Source organism: Dipodomys spectabilis, unplaced genomic scaffold, assembly GCF_019054845.1.
Source record: "Dipodomys spectabilis isolate Male_0828 unplaced genomic scaffold, ASM1905484v1 ptg000087l, whole genome shotgun sequence".
Taxonomy (NCBI): Eukaryota; Metazoa; Chordata; class Mammalia; order Rodentia; family Heteromyidae; genus Dipodomys; species Dipodomys spectabilis.
The window spans coordinates 1,739,060-1,767,008 of NW_024870764.1; the positions used below are offsets into that span (position 1 = coordinate 1,739,060).

Consider the following 27,949-nt stretch of genomic DNA (forward strand, 5'->3'; position numbering starts at 1 on the left):
CTGTGATAAATTGAAGATAAGTGTCTCTCTTCTACCCAGTGTGGTTTCCAACCATGATCCTCAGATCTCAGCCCCCTGAGTAGCTAGGATTACAGGTGTGAGCCTCTGGTGCCCAGCTTCTGAGATTTTTTAATGTACCTTAGAGTTTAAATAAATGTTGCAAACTTAGTCTCTGCCAGAAATTCCTCCTGTCCTGTAAAATTATCACAAGCTTGGGGTATAGAACCATGAGGACATCACCTGGGTTGGCTACATGAAACAATTTGACATTACACTTGCTTTGGTTCTTAATGACTGCTAAAATTCCTAAACCCAACGTAGAATTTCCTTCACAATCTCCACTTTTCCTTTTATATAGATTAGCTTGTACTTGAACCATGCAATTGAACCACATCCTAAAATTTTCCTAGCAAAATAAAATCTCATTATAGTATGAGTCCAGAGTCATTTAATTGCCTTAGAACAAAATGCCAGGTTGAACCACTTAAAAGAAAAATAAAACAAAAACAAAACAAAAACTCAAAATTATTCCCGTTCATTGTAGCTGTCCTACCCCAGGAAAAATCACTCTTAAGAAAACTGGCTCTAGGAGAGGGGGGCTATTAGAAGGAGTGATGAATGGGTCCATTTAAAATAATACCAACCAGATCTTTGGTTCACATGAAGTAGTTTAATGAAGACAGACAGTACTGCCCTTAGCCTTGTTCACATTGATTCTTTTGTCCAGACATCTGCTGATGTGAAATAGAATCAAATCACATCTCTTCTTTGTGGTAGAGACGTCTTGTTGAAAGGGTTCCAGCAGAGGCAAGATCCGCCTGGGAACTAAGCTCTTCCTATTTTATGGCCATAAATATCCACATTGTACTGTCACTTCCTCTCTGGAAACCTCATCTCAATCATTGTGTCTGTCATTATTGAACAGCTTGTGATACTCCTGCTTAGCAGACTTACACAGCAGTTGGTCCCAAGTCATGCCAGTCTGTGACAGGGTGATCGATGGCCTGCAGTGAGCCACTTCTGCAGAGCGAGGCCAGGATGCTGAGAGTCCAGTCATGGTATCTGACCTAAAAAGGGAAAGAACAAAGGATATTTGAACTTGAGACCACAAAACTCCACAGACAAAGTCTGTTAATCTCTGATAATGAACTATACTCTTCCTTATCCAAGCTTTAGTATGAGGTGCTGGAAATCTCTCTAGGGGCAGTACTGATCATTTCTAGTTTGAAGATGGGGCAGGACAAAGTGTGACCCAGGAGGCTCCCCAGGGAAGGGAAGATGAATGTGATGGGAGAGGAGTCCCTCTTTACAATACTGTGCAATATTGTGGTTGTGCTTTGTGCAGCTACTGTAGCAGTGTGCTTGGTAAGGAGATCAGAGTTCTCTGGGGCCTTCTGGGTAGATGACAGAGAAGAACTGGGAGTGAAGTTAGAGCTTCAGGGAGTGACCATGTCACCATCCATCCTTTACATGTGTATATTTATGTCATTCTAGTCAAAGTGAGTTATGCCAGACACAGCTGTACTGTGTTCTGGAATGGGCCCTGAAGAAGTCAGTAGGTCATAAACAACAGTGATCATAGACAACAGAAAAGCCTGTTGTTGCTAGCCAAAAGATAGGAAAAAGATTTGTCTATAAAGATAAAAATGAAGCACCACAGGAAAAACTCCCTTCTGTGAGCAAAGACCTAATTCAAATATAGGACTTTTGTGTCCAGGATATAATTTTTAAAAAAGAGCATTTGTCAAGCCAAGAACCAGGAAAATTAAAACTTGAACACAAATAGAAACTCACATATAACACTGAGATAACAATGATATTGAATGATCTAAAACAGATTTTAAGCAGCAATCTTAAAATGTTTCAACTAACAACTTCAAATGCACTTGAAACAAATATTAAAAAACAATAGGAATTTTCAACAAAGGGGAGTGTGTGTGTGTGTGTGTGTGTGTGTGTGTGTCTGTGTCTGTGTGTGGGGGGGGGGGTGACAGTTCTGGGGCTTGAAATCAGAGCCTAGGTTCTGTCCTTGAGCTTTTTGGCTCAAGGCTAGTGCTCTACCACTTGAGCCACAGCTCCACTTCTGGCTCTTTGCTGGTTACTTGGAAGTAAGAATCTCATATAGACTTCCCTGTACAGTTATCTTTGAACCATGATCCTCAGATCTCAGCCTCCTGAGCTAGGATTTTACAGGCATGAGCCACTGGAATCCAGCAGAAAATGTTTATTTTTAAAATAAAAATATTTTTATCTTTAAGCAGTTGTACAAAGGAGTTGCCATTGAACAAAGAAGTTTATGAATACAATGCATCTTGATGAATGTCCTCCTTTTCAACATTCTCACTCATCCCTCCCAACCCACCCTTTCCCTCCGTGTTCTTAATTTTGTAGGATATACATTAAACTCTTGACTGCATTCTCCCTCTCCTCTTTAATAAAGAACCAAATGTAAAACACAATTTTTGTGTGAGACAAGGTCTTGCTATGTGGTCCAGGTTGATCTCAAACTTGCCCTCCTGTTATCTTAGACTCTTAAATGCTGAGAGTATAGTACAGGCCACCATATCTGTAAATGAAATGGAAATTTTAGAAGTGTAGAGTACAGTAATCAAAATTTGAATACCTCACTGGGTGGGATCAATAGCAGAACAGAGATGACAGAGTAAAGCATTACTGAATCTGAAAATAGAACAACAGACTACCCAGTCTGAGCACAGAAAAAAAAAAGTGAAAAAGCATAGCCTCAAGGACTGGTGGTATGATAATAACTGATTTACCATCTGTGTCATCAGAGTGCTAAAAAGAGTAAAGTTGAAAATGTATATGAATAAATATAGTTGAAAATTCCTCAGACTTGGCAAAAGACATAAACTTACAGATTCAGGTCAACTCTGAAAATTTCAAACAAGAAAAACTCAAAGAAGTTTACCCCAAGATACAACATAATTACATTTCAGAAAAACAAAGTCCATAGTGGTACATGCCTGTAATTTCAGTACTTGGGGGACAGAGACAAGATAATGAGGCCAGCCCAAACTACATAGCGAGACTTTATCAAAAATTGGAAAAAAATAAGAATTTTAAGAAAAAAAACTCCTGATAGCAACTAGGGAGAGAAATGACACCCATGACTTATGGGGGCAGTGTGAATGTCAACAGACTCCATATCTGAAAGCATGGAAGTACAAAGGAAGTGGCACATTTTTCAAGCTCTGAAAGAAATAACTGTCAACCCAGACTCCATTTGTTGCAAACAGATAACTGTTGTATAACAAATGCTAAGGGAAGTTCTTCCAACACAAAGAAAATGATAAAGGAGGCTTGAAATATTGCCAATGAAACAATAAAAACTGAAAGGATGAAAATAATAGTAAATTAATATACTTTCTTGAGCTTTAAAAATATTTGATGGTTGAGGTAAAAATATAATTGTGATTAGGTTCTCAATATGTGGAGAAAATACCTAAGAGAATTATTAAAAGGAGCAGGATGAAAGCTAACTTTCTATACTTCATTCATAATAGTAAAATGTTGACACAAATAGAGTATGATATAGTATGTATGTATTATCCAAAGGAACCATAAAAATAAACATACAAAAAACTTAATTCACTGTGGATAAGTCAAGATGAAATTTGAAAATGATCAAATAACACAATAAGATGACAGGAAAAGGAAAATGGAACAAAATTGGGATTAAACAAATCAATTTATAAAAATATCAGATTTAAGCCCTAAGGTACAAACAAACTATTATAAATGTGTCAAGCACACAAACTAAATGTGATGAACAGGATGTATTTATTCCTTCAAGTTCTGGGACTTCTTAGAAACCAGGGCTGGCAAGTAGTCTACCACTGAGATCCACCTCCATCCCTAGAATAGATTTTTAAACAACCTAACCATGCTATCTATTCAAATATAATGATGTAGGTTGAAAGCAAAAAGAATTAAAAGGATATACTATGCAAATATTAATTGAAAGAAAGGGAAAATAGTTACATTAATACAAAGAAAATTGCCAGGAACAAAGGCTTTATAAGGATTAATCTATGAAGAAGACACAGCAATTCTAAGTGTATATGCAATAAACAACAGAGCTTCAAATTTCCAGAGGCTAAAGCCAAAAGAACAGAAAGGAAAAATAGACAAGTCCACCTGGTAGGAATCTTTAGTACCTCTCTCAACATTTGATAAAGTCACTAGACAGAAGTAAGCCAGGCCCAAAGAAACATAGGTCCCATTGTTTCCCTTATTTGCAATATGTAGTATATGTCTGAGTCAAGCAAAAAAGGTCAGAAAAGGTGATGTTAGGGAAATGAACCCTAAGACACGTATTCAAATGTTTTTCTTCTTTCATGTGATTGTTTCTAACGCATTTATAAGATTATTTCTCTGTTGCTTTCTATGTTCCTCCTCCACAGTATAACCTCTGCTTTCACTGTATTTGATGTCGGTATAATTTGTGGAGGGGAAGGGGAAAAACAAATCATTTAAATAGGGATACAGGTGGACTCATTGCAACAATGAGATGTACAAGTCGTTATGTCGATAACGAACTTTACAACTTTCCTCTGGAGGGGGGGGGGCGGGGAGGATGGGAATGGACGGGAAGGGGAAACAAAGGAGGAGGCTACAATGCTTGATAAGAAATGTACTCATTATCTTGCCCATGTAATTGTAACTCCTCTGTACAGTATTTTCACAATAAAAAAAAGAAAAAAAATAAAGTCACTAGACAGCAAATCAACAGAATATAAAAAGAACTTGAAAACTGAACCCAACAGGATTATCTCTTATCTCTAATTTTAAAAAGCCAGAAATGGAGCTCAAGTGGTAGAGTACCATCCTTGAGCAAAAAATCTAAATGAAGGCATGAGACTTGAGTTTAAGCCCTATACAACAAGCACATCATTTGTTCCAGCAAATGATGTTGGAGCAGTTAGATATCCATAGGCCAAAATAATCCTTTACCTAAACCTCACACTTCATTAAAAAAAAATCAATTCCAAATGAACCATCAGAGACAGGTTTTGGTGGATTCATGCCTGCAAGGCTAGCAAAATGCTGTACTGGAGGCATGGCTCAATAGGTAGAACATGAGCAATGAGCAAGAAAGTAAGATTTCTTTCTCTGAGGCCCTGATTTCAAGCCCCAGTACTGGTACACACATGTACACACACACACACACACACACACACACACACACACAAATTATCAAATTAAAGTGTGAATACAGACAAACTTATCTTAAAATTTATGAAGAAAACCAAGACAAAAGTTATAAAACACCTATAAGAAAACATAGGAGAAAAATCTATAGATACTTTGGGATACACAAAGCATTCATAAATCCCAACTGCACTATTCACAAAAGGAAAAAAATGACAAGCTGGACATAAGCAAAATTAACCAACTTTTGAAAATTTGAGATGGAGAGGTTTCCTCCATTTTTCTCAGAACTATAAACCTATTCCTCCCATGTATCAACTTCAGTCACCTAAGTATTTTGTAGAACAATGAGCGGTATGGATCTCAGATTCCAATAGGAATACAACTGGCCTTTCTGAAAATGTCCCAGCCACACTGAGTCTTTTTTCAGATTCTAGAACACTAAGAGGTCAAGTTCTTGACTCAAGGCCTTTGCATATACTGTTCATTCTGTTTGCAATGTTCATTAACGTTTTAGCATAGCTAGCTAGATCTTTTAGGCCTAGATCTTTTATAACTCCTTATAGAAGACTTTCTAGACCAATCTAACTTCCATAGTTCTCCTCTTATTCTCTTTCCTAAACTCACTGATAAATGGTAACTTGTGTTAGTACAGAAATCTACCTTTGTAAGTCAATCCCTGGCTATTCTTGGTATAGAGGAAGGCACTTAAACTTTGACTTGAAAAACGAGTAAAAAGTTACTGGATATTCCATTGGATCAGGAAAAGCTGCCTGAGTATTTTTTAATTTTTTTTAAAGGCTTTGCAAACTGAAATATAATGAGTAAGAACAATCTGGGTTGTTGATGGCGTTAGAAGAGGTCTGGAGGAAGAGAAAAGAAGCTACATTTGGGATGCGGCTCCGTGGTAGCTAGCTTGCCTAACATACATTTTGCCCTAACCTACAAAACTTCTTGGCTAAAGCCACTTTTCTTTACCCACGATCTGGAGAAAATGAAAATATTTCCTACTACCTACAGATCTATTTTGCCTCGGTGCAGTGGCCCACAGGAGGCAGAGACTGAGAAGATCAAAGTTCTACATCAGCTCAGACAAAATGTTTGTGAGAGCCCCTCTCAAGAAAAATGCTGGTAGTTCTTAGAGCCTCAACTGGGTAATCAGAGGGTAGAAAGAGTGCCTGGAGGTTCAAAGCACTTGGGTCTTTTGTACTAGGTCTCAGCCCCTGGCACCATGTCCCGAGTATCAGTGCCCTGTCATGTGAAAGGCACTGTATCCCTGCAAGTGGGCGACATGAGGAGCTCCCAAGGTCGGCCTGGCGTGCTGGTCATCGATGTCAACTTTCCTAATGTCGCACCTTTCGAGTTGCAGGAGATCACATTTAAAAATTACTACACAGCCTTTATGAGCATCCGTGTCCGTCAACACACCTCAGTGCACACACCAACCAAATGGGTGACCTGTCTGCGGAACTATTGTCTGATGCCTGACCCACACAGTGAAGAGGGAGTGCAGAATTATGTATCCTTGTTCAAGCACCAGATGCTGTGTGACATGTCCAAAATATTGGAGCTGCGTCTGATTCTGCGGCAGCCAGAATCAGAATCGATGGCTATCATTCACAGTGAAGGAACTACAAATCTACCTTCAGGGACACAAGAGTCCTTCTGTGGCCTTCCCCAAGTGGCTCTCCCATCCAGTGCCCTGTGAACAGCCTCCTCCACTCCCTGAGGGTCTTCCAGACCCCAACCAAGTATCCTCCGAAGTGCAGCAGATGTGGACGCTGACAGAAATGGTCCAGGCCAATCACACTTCTACAAGGATAGGCTGCTTTGAGGTGGATGGCTGTTATGACCTGAATTTACTTTCTTACACTTGAATGGAAGCTCCTCTCTGAGATGTGGACCCATTGAGGCTTGGTTTGAGCCACCAGAAACCATAAAAACCTTTTCCCTGTGTATTTTGAGTATTGCCTGACTGTGTGTTCTGGTTTGGGCCATGCACAAAGATTCAAAACTCACCCGGCTCACTGAATAACTTCAGTATGAGTTCCTGACTGGGGTTGGGGTGGGAGGTTGTGCTGTGTCTTTACCTGCAATGCAATTCCCTCTCCTAACCTGAAAATATACAAATAAGAATACTTTTTTAAAAAAAGAAAAGAAAAATGCTGGGAGTGGTGACGCATGGTAGCCTGTGCCTGTTATTCCAGTTACAATAAAGGCTATAGGTAGGAAGATCTCATCCCAAAGGAGCCTAGACATAAAACCTTTGGGGTGGGGGAAGAGCTGGGGATGTGGCTTAAAAGATAGAGCCACTGCCTAACAAGTGCAAGGCCCCGGGTTCAACCCCTAGTTCTACTAAAAAGACCTATTCTGTCTGACAATAGAAGATAAAAAAATTTAAACTGTGAAAATCATGTTAAGAATCATAAAAGTGGGCTGGGTAGGTGGCTCAGTGGTAGAGCGCTTGTCTTGCATGCCTGAGGCCCTGGGTTCGATTCCTCAGCACCACATAAGCAAAAAGAAAAAAGCCAGAAGCAGCGCTGTGGCTCAAGTGGTAGAGCGCTAGCCTTGAGCTGAAGAGCTGAGGGACAGCGCCCAGGCCCAGAGTTCAGGCCCCACGACCGGATGCAAAAAAAAAAAAAAAAAAGAATCATAAAAGTTTCTGCTTATCAATGTTTTGAGAAACATACGAAAAGTGTTTAAAAAACGTGACCGTTGGGCTCTTGTGACTCATGCCTGTAATCCTAGCTACTTAGGAAGCTGAGATCTGATGATGGTGGTTCAAAGCCAGCCTGAGCAGGGAGGTCCGTGAGACTCTCCAATTAACCACCAGAAAACTGGAAGTGGCGCTGTAGCTCAAAGTGGTAGAGCACTAGCCTTGAGAAAAAGAGCTCAGGGACAGCACCCAGGCCCTGAGTTCAAGCTCCATGACTGAAAAAACAAACATGTAACAGTGACGTGTTGAGCCATTCCTTAAACACACAAAGAGATCATAAATCAGCTTTCATTTTTTTAAATCATTGTTTAGTTAAAGATTCAAAGTCATACTGTGATGAGCTGGAGTATTTTATTTCCTTTGCTACAGCTCCCCTTGGCTTTGAATTACCAGGCAGACCCTAAATGTAGCTGCTTGTCCTAATATCCTTGGCCTCACTATCAAAGGGAAATCTCCCTGTGGTTTCACTGTGGTTGTCAAAGGCCCTGGTTGCTGGTATTTGGCTTCAAGGAGGCTCCAGGGCTGTGACTGAATGACACAGGAAGAGAGTGTTTTAATCATAATTTTTTTCAACCTTTAAAGTCAGCAGGATGAGAGGCTTTGGGGAGAATCAACTTCCTGCTAGCTTGAAAGTATGGATCAACCCAATAAACTTGCAGCTTTGCCTCTATCAGTGGCCTTTCAGGTCAAGTAAGAAGTGTGGTGTCCTGTTCTGTGCATGTCCTCCTCCTCCCCCACCTCCACCCCTTGGTTTCCTGTCTCCCAAGTGGATCTAAGGCACTCACTGACCAAGTTCCCCACTTGTGCTTTGTGCTTTACTACCAAAAGATGTCGGAAGATGGTGCTGGCTGGTATTTCCCAGTATTCAGCTGGCCCTGAGGCTGTGCTACTTCTCAGCTCTTGTAACAACTTTCCTTCAGGGCCATTCCCAGAACTAATGGGCTGATGGGAGCTGCAGCCTCCTGTTTGGTGGCTTTGTATACTTGTGGGATATTCTCCCGGCCCAGCAACCCAATCCACAGATCCATACTACAGATGATGTTAAGATAATGATCTAAACTTATCTGTCTGCCCAGGTTAAGCTTGCTTTATCTTCCTGTTTGCACATGGAATCACTGAAATACAGTGTGTCCAGGCAAACGGAAATGACTGACAGTGCAGATGACAATAGAGCCATTAAGCTGTATGTTGTAAGGGAGCTGCTTTGGGGCAAAGGTAAAAGAACCCTTGAGATCCTAGCAGATCTCCCCTAACTGGGGCTGTAAAACAAAATATTATTCCAAACAGCTAGTTTGTGAATAGAACTGTCCATCTTCTCCCTGCCTGGAAATGTACTTTACACATTCAATATTATAACTGTTAGAATTTCCAAACTTTTGATCTGAAAATTAAATGTCAAAAGATACTGATCAATAACAGCTTCAGTTCTATTTAAGGTGCAGCAACTTTCAAGTAAAAAATAAAACAAAACAACTGAGAACACTCTTCCCTAGGAAGTAAAGGAAGATATTAGAGGAGAAGCCACTAGCTGGGACCAGGAAGCCCCAGAGAGTGCTGAGCAGACCTATACTGTGGTAGTCCAGCACTCAGGCTGGAGAACAGAGCAGAAAGCCAAGCCCTACTAGTCAGCCATGTCAAAAAGGTCGTTATAGTCTAAGTTAAAATAAAATGAAGGAAAAACATGTCTCTAATTTTATGACAGACCCCAAATAAAAATTTCCAAAATTTCTGAGCTCACTTGAGAACAAATGTATGTGCATTAAACCTGTATTAATAAAACTTGGTCACTGTGATATAAAACTCTGTGTGTGTACATGCACACACACGCGTGCGTGCACATGCAGGGACACATGCATGCATGTGTGTGCATACATGGTGAGCATCCTGGAGCTTAAAACTCAGGGTCTGGGTGCTGTCTCTTAGCTTTTTCACTCAAGGCTGGCACTGTACTATTTGAGCCAAAGCTCCACTTCCAGTTCTTTGGTGGCTAACTGCAGGTAAGAGTCCCTCAGATTTGTCTGCCCAGGCTGGCTTCAAATTGTGATCCTCAGGTTTCAACCTTTTGAGTAGCTAGGTTTATAGATGTGAGCCCACTGGCTCTAGCACAACTTTGGGTTTTAAAGTATCAGTTAAATAATAGAATAAAAACATGACAGGCACCAGTGGCTCACACTTATAATCCTAGCTACTTAAAAGGCTGAGATCTCAGCCTAGTTTGAAGCCAAACCAGGCAGGAAAGTTCATGAAAGTTTTACCTCCAATTAACCACTAAAAAGTTGAAAGTGGATCTGTGGCTCAAGTGGTAGAAAACCAGCCTTAAACACAAAATCTCAGGGATAGCACCCAAACCATGAGTTCAATCCCCAGGAATAGCACCAAAGGAAAAAAAAAAAAAGAATGAAAGTAGGAAACAGCTGAGTTTACCTGGCTGACTTCTATTTTTTTTCTTTCATTGAGCTGGTTGAGATATTAGCAGTTGGCATGCTTGCTGGCTTTTGTGACTACAGTCCCTCCCAACTGCAGTAAAGGAACTGAGTCAATATTTTCTAATGTCCATTCAGACAGGCCACCTGCAGATGTTTGCCACACACAGATGGACCTGGGAAGATGAGATGGTATGGGCCTGGGAAATAACTAGAGCTGGACCTGCAATTCAGGGAGTCATTTGGTCTCCAAGGGGCTATCAAATAAATGCCTAAAGAGAGGTATGGGGGGCCCTGAGGCTGTTCATGAGAACTTGTTCTTTGCTTTCAACCAGCTTTAAGATGCAGGTGCTGGCGGGCCATGCCTATAAACCCAGTTGCTCAGGAGGCTAAAATTTGGAAGAGTATAGTTTAAAGCTAGCCTTGGCAAAGAGTCTGTGAGATCCTATCTCCAATTAACCAGCAAAAAATTAGCTAGAAACATGGCTCAAATGATAAAGTACCAGCTGTGAGCAAGAGAGCTAAGCAACCTGAGTGAGCTTGAGGGTTTGAGTTCAAACCCTGGGATCAGAGGAAAAAGAAATTACCAGACTGGGATTACAACTCAGTATAGAAAGAGTGTGGTTCAGTCACTGTGGCACAACACCTTAGGTATCTCTCCCTGCATAGTGAAGCTGTTTGTTCTAAAATTTTCTAGCCCTTCCTTCGTCCAGTAGGTATAAATGGGCCCTATGATCAAGATCAGGTCCATGGGGGCCATTCCTTGTTATAACATTGCTAGGGAGTAGCACACCTAACATCAGGATAATTATCAAGATAATTTTCCTGAACTCAAATCAATTTCTCTTCTCCTTTGACTAGTGAGAAATAAAAATAAGATCAATTTGAAGAGCATTCAAAGGCAAGGGTGATGGCATTCTCCAGGAGCCTGTAATTCCACATATTTGGAAAACAGGAAGATAGAAATATTTAGAGTTCAAGAACAGACAGCCCAGGCTGGGGGTATGGTTCAGTTGGTAGAACACTTTCTTAGAATGTACCAGGCTCTGAGTTTAATCTTTTACTGCACACAGAAAAGCATTGAATGCTGATTTTGTTATTCTCAGCCAACCATCTCCTTATTGTAAAATTGTCTTTATTATTATTATTCTCTTATTTATTTTATGTTAATTGTACATACTTGTGGGTAATGGTGTGGTGGTTCTATACATATATACACCAAATTATTATCAATTCAGGACTGTTGACATTTCCTTCTCCTTAAAAATTTTTATATAGGGGCTGGGAAGGTGGCTCAGTGGTAGAGTGCTTGCCTTGCATGCATGAGGCCCTGGGTTCGATTCCTCAGCACCACATAAGCAAAAAGAAAAAAGCCAGAAGTGGTGCTGTGGCTCAATGGTAGAGCGCTAGCCTTGAGCTGAAGAGCTGAGGGACAGCGCCCAGGCCCAGAGTTCAGGCCCCACGACCGGACCCAAAAAAAAAAATTTTTTTTTATATAAAATTCTGTTTGGGGCATGATGACTCACATCTTTAATCCCAGCTCATCAAGAGGAAGAGTTCATGGGAAGATACTAGCTGAGGTAATAATTCAGTAAGAAAACTCATCTCACAAGACTGTCATTCCAGCTAGAGATGCTATAGATAAGAGGATGAAGCTCACTATTGCTGTCCAGGCTAGCCCTGGACGGAAAGTGAGACCCTATCTGAAACATAACCTAAAGCAAAAAGAATAGTGTAAACACTGTTTCCTTCTTGCAATTCCTAACAGCAGTGGTAGAGGGAGGGACAAGAAAGCATAACTGTTTTGTTTAAAACCTGAAAAATGTATGGTGTTCTCCAATTACATCCACGGTGATAACATTATTTATTATAATAAGAGCATCTATTTTTTTGGTGTCAGTACTAGCTTGAACTCAGAGCCTTATACTCTCACTCCTCTTTTTCCACTCACAACTAGTACTCTATTATTTGAGCCACACTCCTACTTCTAGCTTTTTACTAATTGGAGATAAGAGTCACACAGATTTGTTTGCCCTAGCTGGTTTTGAACCACGATCCTCAAATGTCAGCCTCATGAGTAGCTAAGATTACAGGCTTGAGCTAACAGTAGCCAACTTCATTCAGCATCTAATTATATTGCTCCTAAAATCTGTACCTTTAACATACACCAGCCTTTGACTGGTCACAAAGAAGTCCTACTTTTTAAATATGTTGATTTTAAGTATGTGTGGCTTGCCATTCACTCTGAATGGCTTACCATAATCTCTCTGAAGCAATCAAGAGCCCTTTGTGATAAAGTCTGGTCTTAGGGCAATACTGACCTCAGAATTCTGAAACATTCTTCCATAAAATCCACCTTATCTGTGTGCCATAACTTCTTCAGTGCCATCCTGGGAGACACTGGGAACCTTCCTCACTTCATCAGCTTTATTTGAGAATTCAAAGTTCTGTACCTCTTCCCAAACCCCACTGCCCTCCCCCTACCTTGCATGTGCTCCCCTGGCTTCAGAGGTCCCTGGGCTGTTCTAGTCAGAGAAGAAACCCACACTGCAGAATTTTGGTCAGATGGGTTTCTTCCTCTGACTCACTCCTTCATGAGACTATGGCCTTTCCTCAAACCCAAAGATATTAAGCAAACACTCCCTCTAGCCCTTTGTATTTCAGGCCAGACTTGAGGGTGTTTTTTTTTTTCCTTTCCTTTTCTTTGCATCTTTTAATTTTTTCTTTTTTTTCTTTGTTTCTCCATCCCTCCTCTCACCAACTCTCTTCCTCTTCTTCTATTTCCTTGCTTTTGTTTATTTTTGCAGTTCTGGGGATGAAATCGAGGGCTTAGAGTATGTGAGGCAAGTGCTTGACAACTGAGCTACCTCCCCAACCTCAGATTTGAGGCTTCTTACGACCAAGCCCAAAGACTACCCTGCATCTTCCTAGTGTCCATAATCACTCCTACCTCAAGGTAAAATCTCCTTGGAAGGCCTTCAATTACACAGCAAAAAAGATGTCTAGGTGGTTATTTTCAGAATGTGACTCTCCTGAGAACACAATCATCAGTGAAGGAAAACTCAGTGGTTTTCCTTCACAGCTTCTAACTCTGGAGTTTATTTCTTTCACCATTAGCCAATGCTGTAACTTATTCTCAGCATCCTTCAGTATGGTCTTTGATGTGAACAAGGCCAGCTGCAGAAATGTCAGCCCGGCTGCTGGCTTGATGCCTGGGCCAGAATGGTGGAGGAGGAAGCCAACCAAGCAGAAGGATTCTAATTCTCAGGAAGATATCACTGAGCCCTGCAACTTTTTTCCAATTGAAATGGCTTCCTGTTCAGCCTCCAAACAGTTCTCTACTTTCCAGGGTTCTTGAACTTGGGCCAAGGTTGTTTCTTTGTCCCTACTGTTCTTTACTCCATGCTGCACTTGATCCCAATGTCAGTAGAGCAAGCCCCTTCGGTTCCATTGGAAAACCTAAGAATAGGATGCCAGGAGAACTGAGGGAGAGCAGAAACAAGGAGGGGAGAGGAAAGAAGGGAAGAGAAAGGAGAGGAAGAGGGAAGGAGGAATGATTTTCAGAATTGGGTTGTAGGGGTTTGGGGGTTTCTGGCCATTTATGTTTCTGTTTAGAGTGCTAGGGCTTAAGTTATAGGACACCTGCCACTTTGCTATATTCTTCCAAAGGATGCATATAGCTTGTCCAGAACAAAGACCAAGATGTCTTACATCTAAAGCACCAAGAACTACCAATAGGGATGACATCTTGGTTCTACCAAGGATAGAGGCCTCCAGGAGATGTGATGAAAGGGATAAGACAACATGTACAATGACAGACTCTTACATAAAGAGTGACAGACAAAACAATTGAAGGCATGTGAAAGGGGGATAAAGGGATCTGTGAATAATTTATCTTTCCATAGCAACACCTTACATCTGCCTGGCAGTTCATAGCTTCCAGTGCTTTCCCATTAGTCACTAAGGTAGACAGTCCATTGCTCACCAACAGACCTGACTCCCATTCCGATCTTGCTCCCTGTCAGTAGCCAGGCCTAGGGGATAAATCATTGGCTAATCCAATAGAATCACCGGAACAACTTTCAAAACTTGCACTGCTTGGATCTTGGGACCCCACACCAGACTTAATAAATCATAATTTTCTGGGCTAGGGATGTATGCGCCTGCCTAGCATATGAGGCCCTGGGTTTAATCTCCAACACCAAGCTAAATAATTTCCTGGGGTGCAGCTCAGGCATTGGTACTAAACAAACAAACAAAAAACCTTCTCAGCTGGAAGCATTCTTACCCTCTCCCTTTCTGAGATTTCAGTTTTTCATTGTCAACTACAACCCAAAGATATTAATAGAAAATTGCAACAAAGTTAATCTACAAAAATCAATAGCCTTTCTGTATACCAACAATCTACGAGCAGAGAGGGATATCAGGAAAACAATCCCATTTGCAATAGCCTCAACAAAAAATACTTAGGAATAAACCTAACCAAGGAAACAAAAGACCTCTACCAATGGAAACTATAAAAATATGAAGAGGGGCTGGGTAGGTGGCTCCGTGGTAGAGTGCTTGCCTTGTGTGCATGAGACCCTGGGTTTGATTCCTCAGCACCACATAAACAGAAAAGGCTGGAAGTGGTGCTGTGGCTCAAGTGGTAGAGCGCTAGCCTTGAGCTGAATAGCTAAGGGACAGCATCCAGGCCCAGAGTTGAGGCCCCACAACCAACCAAAAAACCAAATCTGAAGAAAGAAAGCAAAGATGACATCAGGAACTGGAAAGACTTCCCATGTTCATGGATAGGTAGAGTTAATATAGTGAAAATGGCTGTACTGCCAAAGGTGATCTATAAATTTAACATAATCCTGCATCACAATCCCAATGACTTCCTTCACTAAAGGAAATAATCCAAAAATTCATATGGAGCAAAAGACCTCGAATATCCAAAACAATTTTAGGCAAAAAAAAAAAAGCAATGCTGGAGATATCGCAATCCCAGACCTCAAGCTTTACAATACAGCCATAATAACAAAACCTACTTGGAACTAGCACAAAAATAGACTGAAAGATAAATAAAACAGACTAGAAGACTGAGAAATAAAGGCATATATTACAAAAAATACAGAAATAGTTTTTCATTGGTGTCTTAAGTAGCCTGATAAAATGTCATGCAGTTCCACTCTGTCCTACATTTATTTTTGGTTTTTCAATTTTTATTTTTTGATACTGGGGATCAAACCCAGAACATTGTCCTTGCTAGGCAGGTGCTTTGCCACTGAGCTACAGCCCAGCCCTTTCCTACCTTTATCTAGCATATCTGCACTGTATGCATTACCTGCCCAATGGCAGTTGAGAAAAACTGCATTGAAGCTTTTATTATAATATATTGTTATAATTGTTCTATCTTGTAAGTATTTTTGTTAATCTCTTGCTATGCCTAGCTTAAAAATTAAACAACATCATAGGTTGTATGTATGGGAAGAAAACATAATATACATGCATACACACATATAAAGTTTGATATTATCTGTGTTTTTAGGCACTCATTGAGGACTTTAGAACATAAAGAGGGATCTAAGGATAAGAATAAGATGGGTAACTACTGTAATTTCTAGCAAGGGTTGAAAATTGATGATGTGAGCCACCTCAAGATGTTCCCATCCCCTTATGCCAAATTATCAGCCTAGGGCAAGACATGTGACTCAGTTCTAGCCAGTGACACATAAAAGTAAGTCAGCTAAGATAGGGAGGTTCTTGGAAAGATATTTATAAGCAGATTAAAAGAAAGAACATTATACCCACTAACCACTTTTTTTCTTTTCTACCTTTATTTTGTGCTGGGGCTTGAACTCAGGGCTTCATGCTCTCGCTTGGCTTTTTTGCTGAAGGCTGATGCTCTATCCCTTGAACCACACTTTGGACTCCAGCTTTTTGATAGTTACTTGGAGATAACTGTCATGGATTTTTCTGTTTGGGCTGGCTTTGAACCTTGCTCCTCAGATCTCAGCCTCCTGAATAGCTAGGATTACAGGCATGAGCTACAGTGTCTGGCTCTTCCCTCCTTCATTTTAACAACCTTTGTGTAGTTGGGTAAGGATATAATGCTGGGAGCTTGTGTCTTGTGTCTTGTGACACTGGGAATGTGAGCTAGTGGGTGAAGTCAAGAAGATGTTAAAGGTAGAAAGACCCAGAGGCCATGGTGACTTGATACAGGATGTTACAATTCTTCCTCAGCCCTACGAAAAGCTCACCTATTCCATCTAAGCCAAATTCTGTCTCTCACATACAGACCATCTTGAAGTTGAACCAAGAGCATGCATGCTCAGGTGGCCCCTGAGGAGTATGGTTGCAGTGTCCTTGGCTTCCTGTTGAAAGCTTAGGGATATTTTCTTTGTTCATGGTGAAGACATATCAGTGATAAGGCTAAGGGTATTTTGCAACCCAAACTAGCCTGTAAATACCCAGCTAGGTTTCCAGGATGAGTGCTTCAGAATGCTATGAGAAAGCCAGAAGATGCTTGTTAGATTATGAACACTGGAATCTAATACCACTGTCCCATTCATACCCAGCCCGGGATGACTTTTGTTACATTACCTCTCTGAGTCTCCAACTCCTTATTTGTAACTGGTATATATGTGGAGTGTTTACCACAATGCATGGTGAACAGCTCTTCTGTAAGGACCCTTGCGTCTATCCTGTCCATCCGTCTGTCCATCTTGTCAGTCTGTCTGCCCTTCCCTTCCTCCTTCCCTTCCTCCCTCCCTCACTCCTTTTTTTCCTTCCTGCCTCCATTCCTTTTCTTCCCTCCTGTTCCCCCAGAGGAATGTTGTAAACTTTTAGAAAAATCCATTAATGGATCAGTAGCATTATCTCCCAGGAATATAAGAATTACAATAAACCCATAGGTTGAAAGTACACAATGCAGGAGAAAGGGCTGTCACCAAAGTCTGAAGAGCCTAAAGCTTGCACCCAGATGTCACTGCAGCCCTGAAAAGGAGGCCCTATCAGCCTTCTACACAGTAGCACCGGTGCCTTCCCCCTTAGTCACTGTCACTGCACAGACTTGCTCTTACTGGAGGACAAAATCATTGTCCTCTACCCTATACTCCAGACTGACTCTCTTTCTCATTCTCTCTCTGCGTCTCTGTCTGTATTTATATTAATAATGGGGCTTGTACTGAGGGCCTGGGCACTATTCTTTAGCTTTTTTTGTGCTCAAGGCTGGCACTCTGCCACTTGAGTCACAGCTCCACTTCCAGCTTTTTGCTGGAGATAAGCATCTCATAGACTTTCTTACCTGGGCTGGTTTTGAACCATGATCCTCAGATCTCAGACTCCTGAGTAATTAGGATCACAGGCATGAACCACCAGCAACCAGCTTCCTATCTCGTCCAGCTAGCATTCCCTAAGTGTTAATAAAACTGAAGAGAAAGGAGCAAAACTTTCTAGGAGATTGTTATGTTTTAAAACCATAAAGTGCTGCAGTATTAGCCCAAGAAGGAGTTCTCTGAAGCCTGTGAATGGAGGGTTAGGAATCATTACCTAGACTCTGAAGAAGGTCCCATTTAAGGAGACAGGAGAAATTCCAAGGGCCAGGTGGAAGGCTGAGGTCAATCAAACTCAAGAAATGGGCCAGATGGAATGCAGATGTACAAACTGAGCTCTACCTAGGCACCAGTTGCTCGTACATGTAATCCTAGCTACTTAGAAGATCTTGGTTCAAAGCCAACTGGGGTAGACTAGTCCTCAAGACACCATTTCCAATTACTCAGCAAAATGCCAGATTGGTGGCATGGCTCAACTGGTAGAAAGCCATCTTGAGCAAGCTGAGTGGAGGCTCTGAGTTCAGGCCTTTGTACTAGTAAAAGAAACAAATACTCCTGAGCTCTCAGGATGTTCCTTCACCCACAAAATTCAAATCATGACTCCCCCCTCCCCAAAGAAGACAGCTAATCAATGATGTAGATGGAAAGGGAGATTGTCAACCAGCAAAATTCTGTCAAGACATATAAAAGCCTGTCAACAACCCTGTATTGGCCCCAAAACAACAGCATGTTCCTTTGCCTAGATGCTGGCTGTGTTTCGCTTGTATTGACATTCCAATAAATCTTTGCTTTCTCTGATTCTCCTGTCTTTGTAAATTTTTTTCCAACCCATAGCTCCAAAGACTCCCACCACACACTCCATCTTTAAACACAGGCTTAGCAACTGGAAAGGATGTTTTTGTTAATATGTGACCAGTCACTCTGTACCATCCCTTCCTTCTTTCTGGAAATCAGGAAAAAACACAGACTTCCTAGCAATTACAGAAATCAACTTGATTACAGGGAGAAAAATTAGTTAGCCAGCTTCCTGAAATCACTCTGAAACCCTTGCTCCATTAACTACAAAACCTGTCCTCATTAACATCTTCAACCTTTGACCCTGGAAACCCATCCCAGGGGACTGCTGAATTACACTATAAAATAATGAATGGAGGAAACTTTGGCCACTTCCACCCACACCGCCCTGTGGTTCTTCCTCTGGTCTGCACCATGCAGAAGTTGGCATCCTGCCAACTCACCCAATGTTTGGGGAAATGCTTGACCATGCAACTAGCTAGACTCCTAAGGTCAGCAGCATGCAAGCCATCTCTTCCCTGGTGTCCAGTGTTACATGTACCTGTTGGCCTAGCACTGAACACATTTGGAAACCATTATGTAGCAGCTTCTGATAACTGCTTTACAGAAGAAAAATTGCACCCCCAAAGAAGAAGAGGGTGACTTTCTCAAAGAGATGGGGACAGCAGTCACCCATGGCTCATGCCTATAATCCTAGCTAGTCAACTTTGAACCTGAGGATTGTGGTTCAAAGCCAGCTGGGGCAGGAAAGACCATAAGAATCTTATTTCCAACTAATCACCAAAAGAACTAAAAGTGGCTCAAATGGTAGAGCACTAGCCTTGAGCACAAAAGCTCAGGGCCAGCATTCAGGTCCTGAGTTCAAGCCCTAGGATGTGTATACACACAGAAGGAGGGATAAGATGGAATTGGGGGGAGGGGTGGAATTCAGCCCTGAGGTCTTATCGCACTAGAGGAAGCTGACCAGGCAGCTTTTGTGACTTGATGTTAACGGGATGTGGTCAAATATCCTGCAAACATGGGGAGAGGAGGAAGGAGGAAGGGTAGGCGAGGGGAAAACCCAAGCCAGGGCAAAGCAACATCTGTTCCATTCCATTATAACAGGGCCTGAAGTACATAAAAGTAAATACACTGTTCAAGAGCTGCTGCTTGCTTACTTTGTTACTTTCTACTTGGGAGGAAGCCCTGGAGCTTAAGCAAAAGAGAAATGCTGCATGCAGCAGAAAGAGTAAGAATAGGTAGGATTAAGGAGTGGCTATCTTTCCACCAAATAGTGTTTTGGCTTTCTCTGGACCAGCAGGTACCACGGCAAATTTGACAAATTGGCATCAGTTTTATAGCTATCAATCTCAAAGTGTGTCTTAAATCCCTACTCTTCATAACAGTTCTCAAAAGTCAAATTCCTTTACGACTTCATCTGCTGTCCCTGGTGCTCTGCTTCTTCCTTCTTCATAAAGGGGAGTGGGTTCACAGAGGCCTGAGCTCTGTCGCAGCTACATTTAAATATCCTCTCTACGCTCAAAGTCGCCCTGCTAAGGTAAGGTGGCTAAACTAGTGAAACCAGGCAATCTACCAGATTTTACAGGGAGGACTTCCCCTGCTTCTTGGGACCAGATCTCCACAGTATGGAGTTCTGGATGGCACTGTGCTCTCCCCACTCCCTCTAAGGTCGTTCCAGGACCCTGCCCAGTGCAGAGCTATCTTACCTGGATCTGCCCCTGAGGGTGAGGGTGCAGGGTTACAAGGCACCATAAGCCTCAGTCTCCAGTGGTATCTCCCCTTCCCTGGATGGCTCCAAATGGCCCTCCTCTCCACTGCGAGGGTAGGCTAGCAGACGCATGGCGGGTGCACAGGCGGCCTCCACCTGGCGCACCTGCTCTTGGCTCAGGCGTTCACGCCAGGCGTGGACAGCCTCACGGGCGTCACGTGCAGATAAGTGAAAGGGCCGATCCACATTATAGGCTGTGCCCCGAGTCATGTTGAGCGCAAAGGCGTCCAGTGCAGAGAGTGCGCGCAGCCCGGAGAAGCGCAACAGGCGACGCAATTGGGCTCGGGGCTGTCGCACCAAGTCCTCATAGCGCAGTCTTAGGTAGCGTCTCCGCAGCCAGGCGGGAGCACCTCGAGCAAACAGTAGGTCGCGCAGCCAGGCCTCGCAGATCACTTCAAGCGCTCCAGTCAAGAAGAAATCGGAGCGCGCTGAGGGCAGCGATCGAGATTGACTCCCAGGACGAGCGCCCACCCCGTGAGCCAGCAGCACCCGGTGGAAGCGGTCACCCCTTTGGCGGGTACGCAGAACCTGGATGCTTTCGCGGAGCAGCCCCTGTCTGGACTTGAGGCGTGAGTTGTGCACAGCCCTTGGATCTCGGAAAAGCTGCACCACTTTCAGGTTGAGGCCCGGGTCGCGTAGCAGGGGCACTAACACGCCCAAGTCCAGCAGGCGCACGTCTTTGATGACCACCACCGGGTACTTGCGGCACTCGGCCTCCAGAGCGCGCAGTGCCACAGGTGGGCAGCTGCGCTCACAGGCGGTGTCCTCCACGAGACCCACGTCGTTGCGGGCACGGGGTGCATCAGGGCACAGCGGTGGCGAGCAGATGACCTTGTTGGTTCGCCAACGGAAGAGGGCAGCCGTGGTAAGATTAGCTGCATCCGAGGCTCGTGCGGCAGGGTCCCCGGGTGGCGCGTAGAGCCGCAGCACGGAGAAGTCACAGCGGAAGAGCGAGCGCAACATGTCGCGCAGCGCGCCTTGCAAACTCTCTGCATCACCCGGATATAGCGCTTGCCACAGATGCCACATGGGCTCGTACAAGTAGAAAACGTCCGGATGCTGGTTAAAGAGCTCGCCCAGGAACGACGAGCCGGTGCGCCAGGTGGCGTGCACATAGATGTGTTGTTTCTCACGGGCCACAGCCTCCCCTATGAAGCTGAGGTTGTTTGGGGACCTGAGCGACTGATCTGCGCCCACTTCGGGGGCAGACCGCCCCTCGGAGTCCTGCTCACGTTCGCCAGCTGCCTCTGCCTCCAAGCTCCACACTCCCAGGCTGTGCTGCAGGCTGGAGCAGTGGCCGATGCCCTTATCCTGATCGCGGCTGCCGTCCAGCACGGAGGGGACCAGCAGCAGCATGAGTGTATACAGCACCAAGAGCAGCGCAAATTTGCAGTACTCACGGCGGCGGCGCCGCCGGCCCTTCATCTTTCACCCCTGTCCCGAGTGCTCTCCTCTGGCCTCTCTGGGGCCCTTTGAGTCGGGAGGAACGCCACCACAGAGGGAAACTTAGGAGGCAATAGTGCATTTAATGATCGCTCCCGCCCTCAGCCTCTGCTGAGGCGCCTATTGGTGGGCTGGGCAGCTGCTCGCCCCTCCTACAACTCCGCAGCTTTCTCCGCCTTTCTACCCTTCAGTGTTAGTATACTGCTACGCCGCTCTGGGTGGGGCTGTGACTGGCTGAGGGCGTAACAGCCAGATCCCACCTATCCGCCTAACCACTCCCGATGAAGTCAAGGGAGGGGCTCATGTGAACAAAATGTGCCACGAGAACTGGACACATTCCACCCTGGGAACTCCATTGCCGCTTCTGTGTTTTGTCCCCTGCTTGGTCATCTCTGTCCTAGGCAAATAACTACTTGTCAGTATCTGATTCCAGCACCCTCCTTTATCAGCCACAGTGTGGATGTTACAGAGCTCTGGATGCCCTTCCATCCACTCCTTCATATCCCCCACGTTGGTGAAGCTCCTTAACCACTTCCTCTCATGTTTTGCTCCCTGTTTAGTATTCAATTCAGAGATAGCAAGCCATTGTTTTATTGTATTTTTAAGTGCTGATATACGGTCTTGAGCTGGGCCTCAGGCTCTCACTTGGATTTTTCCTTTTAATACTAGTGCTCTACCACTTGAGCAACACCTCCACCTTGGGCTTTTTGCTGTTTAATTGGGGATAAAAGTCTGTCAGATTTGTCTTCCTGGGCTGGTTTCAAACCAGATGTTCTACCACCTGAGACATGTCCCCAGTCCTGACTAGGCAGTTTGTGCTGTGTGCCAGAGGACAGTCACTTAAGCTTGGGTAATAGTAGCAGTGAAGAAAAGTGGCTAGGTTGGAGGGATGTTTGAGAGCAATCAGAACAAGCAGAATCACAGGACAAAGACAGTAAAGGTGCCTAGCAGATAAGGGCAGTGAGAATTGGAGGCGCTAGGTTTGCATGAAGCCCTGGGTTTAAACCACAGAAAAGAAAATAAAACTGCCTTATCAACCTTTGGTTCTGAAGCTGAGTTTGTAGACCCCATGCCAAACGTACGCAAGTCCCAAGTTAAGGGATGTCCACTTGCCCCATATGCTAAATAAAGAGACATGGGGAAGGACAGAGACAGATTTATTAACTGGCAGCCATGGAAAGACACTTCAGTACATCTTTAGCCATCTTCAGGGGCATAGGCATTGGCTTCAGGCTAAATAGGGAGATTTGGGGGCAGTGGGTGAGAAAGGCATAGAAAGTTTAAAAACAATTCCAAGTCATAGATATGGCCTAGTTGGTCATCAGCTCAGTCTTTGGCTCTGGAACAAAACAGGAACAAGTTGCCTGATGGGTAATCTGAGTTTTTGGTTGTTTCCTTTAAGAAGATAAGAAGACACTGCCTGTTTGAGGGGCAGTTTGGCTTCCACACAAGATGCTTATCAATGAATCTTCTCTTTCCTGGAACCCAAGGTGATTGCAAAGGGAATGCTTCAGAGACTATCTCAGATCAAAGGGCACAGATACAAGCTTGGGAGACTTTTAGTGAGGTCACAGGGTTTAGCAAAAATGTCTTTTAAGTTGCATCTTACAATTGTAATTTCTTCTTTGATTTTGAGTCAGTGATGTATTTCAGTCGTATCACTCCTCTGTTCAGAACTGCTCTTGGCTTCCGATTGGCCTTTGGATGAAGATTCAAATCATTAAAACTTGTGAATTATGTTATTAGGGGTCTTGATCACCAGAGCTCATTGGTATCTATTCATTGTCTACTCATTGGGTCACCATTGCTCTTTGAAGGCAAACCAATGATGTTCCCCTCCCCCCAGAATAATATTAACAGAAATAATATTCAAATATTGTCTTGCTGGGGCTGAGACAGGTGTGAAGAATTTAAAGTGGATGGTGACAAGAAAAAGATGGGGATGGAGAGACAGGGTTAGGAATGTAGAATCTATAGGCTGGATAAAAAATGCAACCATAATTTGTGCTGGAAAATAAATTACTCCTTTTTTTTTGTTGTTGGCCGTGGGCTTGAACTCAGGGTCTAGGTGGTGACCCTGAGCTTTTTTGCTCAAGGCTAGCACTCTACCACTTGAGCCATAGCTCAATTTCCTGCTTTTTGGTATTGTGAGATTCATAGACTTTCCTTCCTGGGCTGGTTTTGAACTTCGATCTTCAGATCTCAGCCTCCTAAGTATCTAGGATTACAGGCATGAGCCACTGACATCTGGCTAAATCATTCCTTTTGATGAGTCTATTGTGGTGCCTTTTCTTCGATTCAGGAAGTTTCCAGAATCATAAACAGGAGTGTTAAAAATCATGTCTTTACTATTTTTAAAACCCCAGAACTGAACATTCAAGCTTGAAAAAAAGGGAAATGACTGGACTTCTTTAAAAAAAATTTTTATATCTTCATATCTATTTATTGAAAAATATTTTAAGGGTCAAGGCTATAGCTTAGTGGTAGAATGATTGTCTAGCATGCTGGAGGCCCTAGGTTCCACCCTAATACCACAAAATTGAATTTGTCAAGTGCCAGTCACTTATGTAGGCATGTCTCTGCCTCATATTTTCAGCTTTAAGCAAACACATTTCTCAGTATATATAATTTCTAACTGACCAAACTTGATGTGAAAGACAGGAACTCAGTTGTTTGGTTTTTTTTGTTTTTTGTTTTTTTGGGTCCGGTCGTGGGGCTTGAACTTCTGGGCCTGGGCACTGTCCCTCAGCTCTTCAGCTCAAGGCTAGCATTCTACCACTTGAGCCACAGCACCACTTCCGGCTTTTTTTCTTTTTGCTTATGTGGTGCTGAGGAATGGAACCCAGGGCCTCATGCATGCAAGGCAAGCACTCTACCACTGAGCCATCTTCCCAGCCCCAGGAACTCAGTTTTTATGTGAGGTTTTTTTTTTTTTTTGGGGGGGGGGATAAGGGGACTTTGTTTGATTTAGGGATTTATTTTTGGGGTACTAGTGTTTGAAGCTCTGAGGCTTTGACTTTGCTAGGTAGGCCTTCTACTGCTTGAACCACACCGTCAGCCCTTTTCCCTCTTGTTAGTCTTGAAATAGGGTTTCACTTTTTGCCCTAGGCAACCTGAACCACACTCTCCTATTTTGTGCTTCCTGCTACAACTGTGATGACAAACATGTGCTACCCAACCCATTGGTTGAGATGAATTCTTGTGATCTTTTTACCAGGACCTGCAATGTTTGACTCAAATAGTTAAGAGTTATAGGAGTGAGCCACTGGCACTCTTAAGGGTTTTTGTTGTTGCTGTTAATGTTGTTTAAAGATAGGGTCTCGTTTTGTAGTGCAGGCTGGCATTGAACTCACGATACTTCTACTTCAGTCTCTCAAGTGCTGGGAATATAGGCATGTACTACCACACCCAGCTTTGTGAGACAAAAAGGTCTGCTCTAGATTCCCAGAAGTGCTGCTGAGCTAAGACCTAAAGATGAAGGGAAAATTAAAGGAGGTGGAAGGGAAGCAGTAGCAGGAAGGAACATGACCATTTCATATAGACATTCTTACATATTTAGTTTTCACATGAACTTTACTATCCACTTGTGCTATATATAGGGTCTAGAATGTCCCTGAAGGTAACTATGGCAAAAGTTTGGTCACTAGCTTGTTGTTATTTGGCAGGTGGTAGAGAGTTTAAGAGGGGGGAGACTAGAGGGAGATATCCTACTCACTGGAGGTATGCCCTTAAAAGGGATATTGGGACCCTAGCCCCCTTCTCTCTCTTTCTTTTGTTCCCTGGCCATATGCTGCTGCCAACCCATTACAGACTGAAACCTCTAAAGCTGTAAGCCAAAACAAATGAGGACTTTTTATAAGTTAATTTAACTCAGGTGTTTTATTATAGTAAGAGAAAGCTACCTGGCACAATTTTTCCAGGGCCAGAATAAAATCTTGTTATTTTATTGAGTGTAGTAAATTTACAAAATTACTTAGGAGAGAGAATACAGATCTTTATGATGTTAACTTGGACTAGTCAAGGAAAAGCATGTCTTTCCATTTGTTGAGATTATGTGTGTGTGTGTGTGTGTGTGTATGTGTGTGTGCGTGTGCACACGTGCACGTGCACTCCTCCCCCCCTCCCCAACCAGTACTAGGGCTTGGATTTAGGACTAAGGTGCTGTCCCTTAACTTTTTCACTAAAGACTGGGGCTCTACAATTTAAGCCACAGCTCCACTTCCAGCTTTTTGGTGATTCATTTAGAGATAAGAGATTTAACAACTTTCTGCTTGAGTTGGTTTTGAACCATGATCCTCGGGTCTCAGCCTCCTGAGTAGCTTGTATTATGGACAAGGGCCACAGTTGCTTGGCTTTAAGATTGCTTTGATAACATTGCAAAAATTTGCATGTTTCTTCTGATTTGTTCTTAGGAGGCTGAGGGTATAGCTCAGTGGTAGATCATATGCTTAACATGCATGATGTCATCAGTTTGACCTTTATTCACCTCCCCCCCAAATTCCTCTCAGGTGCTTTATCTTCATTTTTGCTGTTGCAGATTTTTTCCCCCTAAGTTTACATTAGATAATTAGTTATTATGTATATGAAGAAATTGATTTCTATGTTTTTATTTTATATTTTATTAACTTACCAAATTCTGTCATTAGTTTTTCATGTTGACTCTTTCAGAGGTTACCATGTTTATTGTCATACTATCTGCAAGGAAAAATAGCTGTTTTTTGTTTTTTGGGGTTTTTTTGGTCTGGTTGTGGGACGTGAACCCTGGGCCTGGGAGCTGTCCCTCAGCTCTTCAGCTCAAGGCTAGCACTATACCACTTGAGCCACAGTGCCACTTCTGGCTTTTTTTTCCTGCTTATGTGGTGCTGAGGAATCGAACCCAGGGCCTCATGCATGAAAGACAAGCGCTCTACCACTGAGCCACCTTCCCAGCTCCTCTCAATGCATTTTAAATCTAACTTCTGCACATCAGATAGACTTATCTCACTTAACTTGATTTGTTCTAGTTCCCTGCAAATGACCCTGCTTTATTCTTTCTAATGGCTGTGTAAAATTCCATTGTGTATAAGTACCACATTTTTTTATCCACTTATCTCTTGTGGAGCCCCTGGGCTGTTTCCACATCTTGAACATTGTGGCTAGTGTGGATTAAACTCAGGGCCTATATACTGTTCCTGAGCTTTTTTGCTCAAGGCTAGTACTCTACCACTTCAATTACAGCTCCACTTCTGGCTTTTTTGCTGGCTAATTGTAGATAAGAGTCTCACAGACCTTTCTGCCTGAGCTATTCGTCCTCAGAGCTCTGCCTCCTGAATAACCAGATTATAGGTGTGAGTCACTGGCGCCCAGTTCCTCACATTTTTTATTAACATTTATATTGTATTAACATAATAAACATTGTAATAACACATTTTGTACTAGTTTTTTAAGATGTTTTCCTTTTTGGCATGTCTATGTGTGCTGTCTTTCTACTGTTAACATGACTATATACCCCATGGTTCCTTCTTTAAGCTGCTACACTAAGAATCTCAAGGTTCTATGCTGGAATTGTTCTTGTACTAAACCACCTGAGACTTTCAATTCCCACTGATATGAGTTAGTAGAAAAAGCAGAAGTCAGGGAATTGTACCTTATACAGCTTGCAGATGACAGGATAAGCTGATGCGCTAAAACTTGTCTGACAATGAAATAAGAAGCAGGGGACTACAAAAGAATGAGGAAAATACTTGTTAAGTAAGGGTGAAAGAATGAGAAAATAAAGATGGGAACTAAGTATTTGGCATCACAATCTTATGTAAAACAGAAAGACAACCCACCAATCAGAATACTATCTTCAAGGACTCCAATTCCCCCTAATTAATCCAAGCCAAGATTGTTAGGAAAATGGAGGAGAACTAAAAGGAAAAACCCAGACTCCATTCTCAAGAGGCTAGGATTGTTTAATGATGTAGTGAGGAGCATCTCATTTTCCCATGGGAATGGAGGTTTGTGCAAGGAAGTAGGGCCAGAGTGGGGCTTTTATGGATTTGAAGGAGTTTAGTATAAGGGGGATGACTGCAGACATGGGCAGAGAATATGGTATTTCCTTATCCAAGGTCTCAGGCCTTTTTAATGTGCAAACAAGACATGTTTGCACATTAAAGAGCCTGTTGGCTGGGCTGGGAAGGTGGCTCAGTGGAAGAGTGCTTGTCTTGCATGCATGAGGCCCTGGGTTAGATTCCTTAGCACCACATAAGCAGAAAAAGCCAGAAGTGAGGCTATGGCTCAAGTGGTAGAGCGCTAGCCTTGAGCTGAAGAGCTGAGAGACAGTACCCAGGCC

At 42.9% G+C, this 27,949-nt stretch overlaps 1 protein-coding gene and 1 pseudogene across 1 annotated transcript; one reads left to right on the top strand and one right to left on the bottom strand.

The window, feature by feature from the left end:
• Positions 1 to 655: 655 nt before the first annotated feature.
• Positions 656 to 21,656, bottom strand: Chst7 (carbohydrate sulfotransferase 7). Its single transcript, XM_042684483.1, has 2 exons — positions 20,129 to 21,656; positions 656 to 1,067 (listed from the first exon to the last, which is right to left on the bottom strand). The coding sequence occupies exon 1, from the start codon at positions 21,613 to 21,615 to the stop codon at positions 20,161 to 20,163; it is 1,455 nt and encodes a 484-aa protein (XP_042540417.1). The 5' UTR covers positions 21,616 to 21,656; the 3' UTR covers positions 656 to 1,067; positions 20,129 to 20,160.
• Positions 6,342 to 7,214, top strand: LOC122111753 (annotated as a pseudogene).
• Positions 21,657 to 27,949: the final 6,293 nt, after the last annotated feature.

What these genes read in the sequence shown, in the direction of transcription:
- Chst7 (XM_042684483.1), bottom strand. Translation starts at nt 21,615, where the DNA reads ATGAAGGGCCGGCGGCGCCGCCGCCGTGAGTACTGCAAATTTGCGCTG.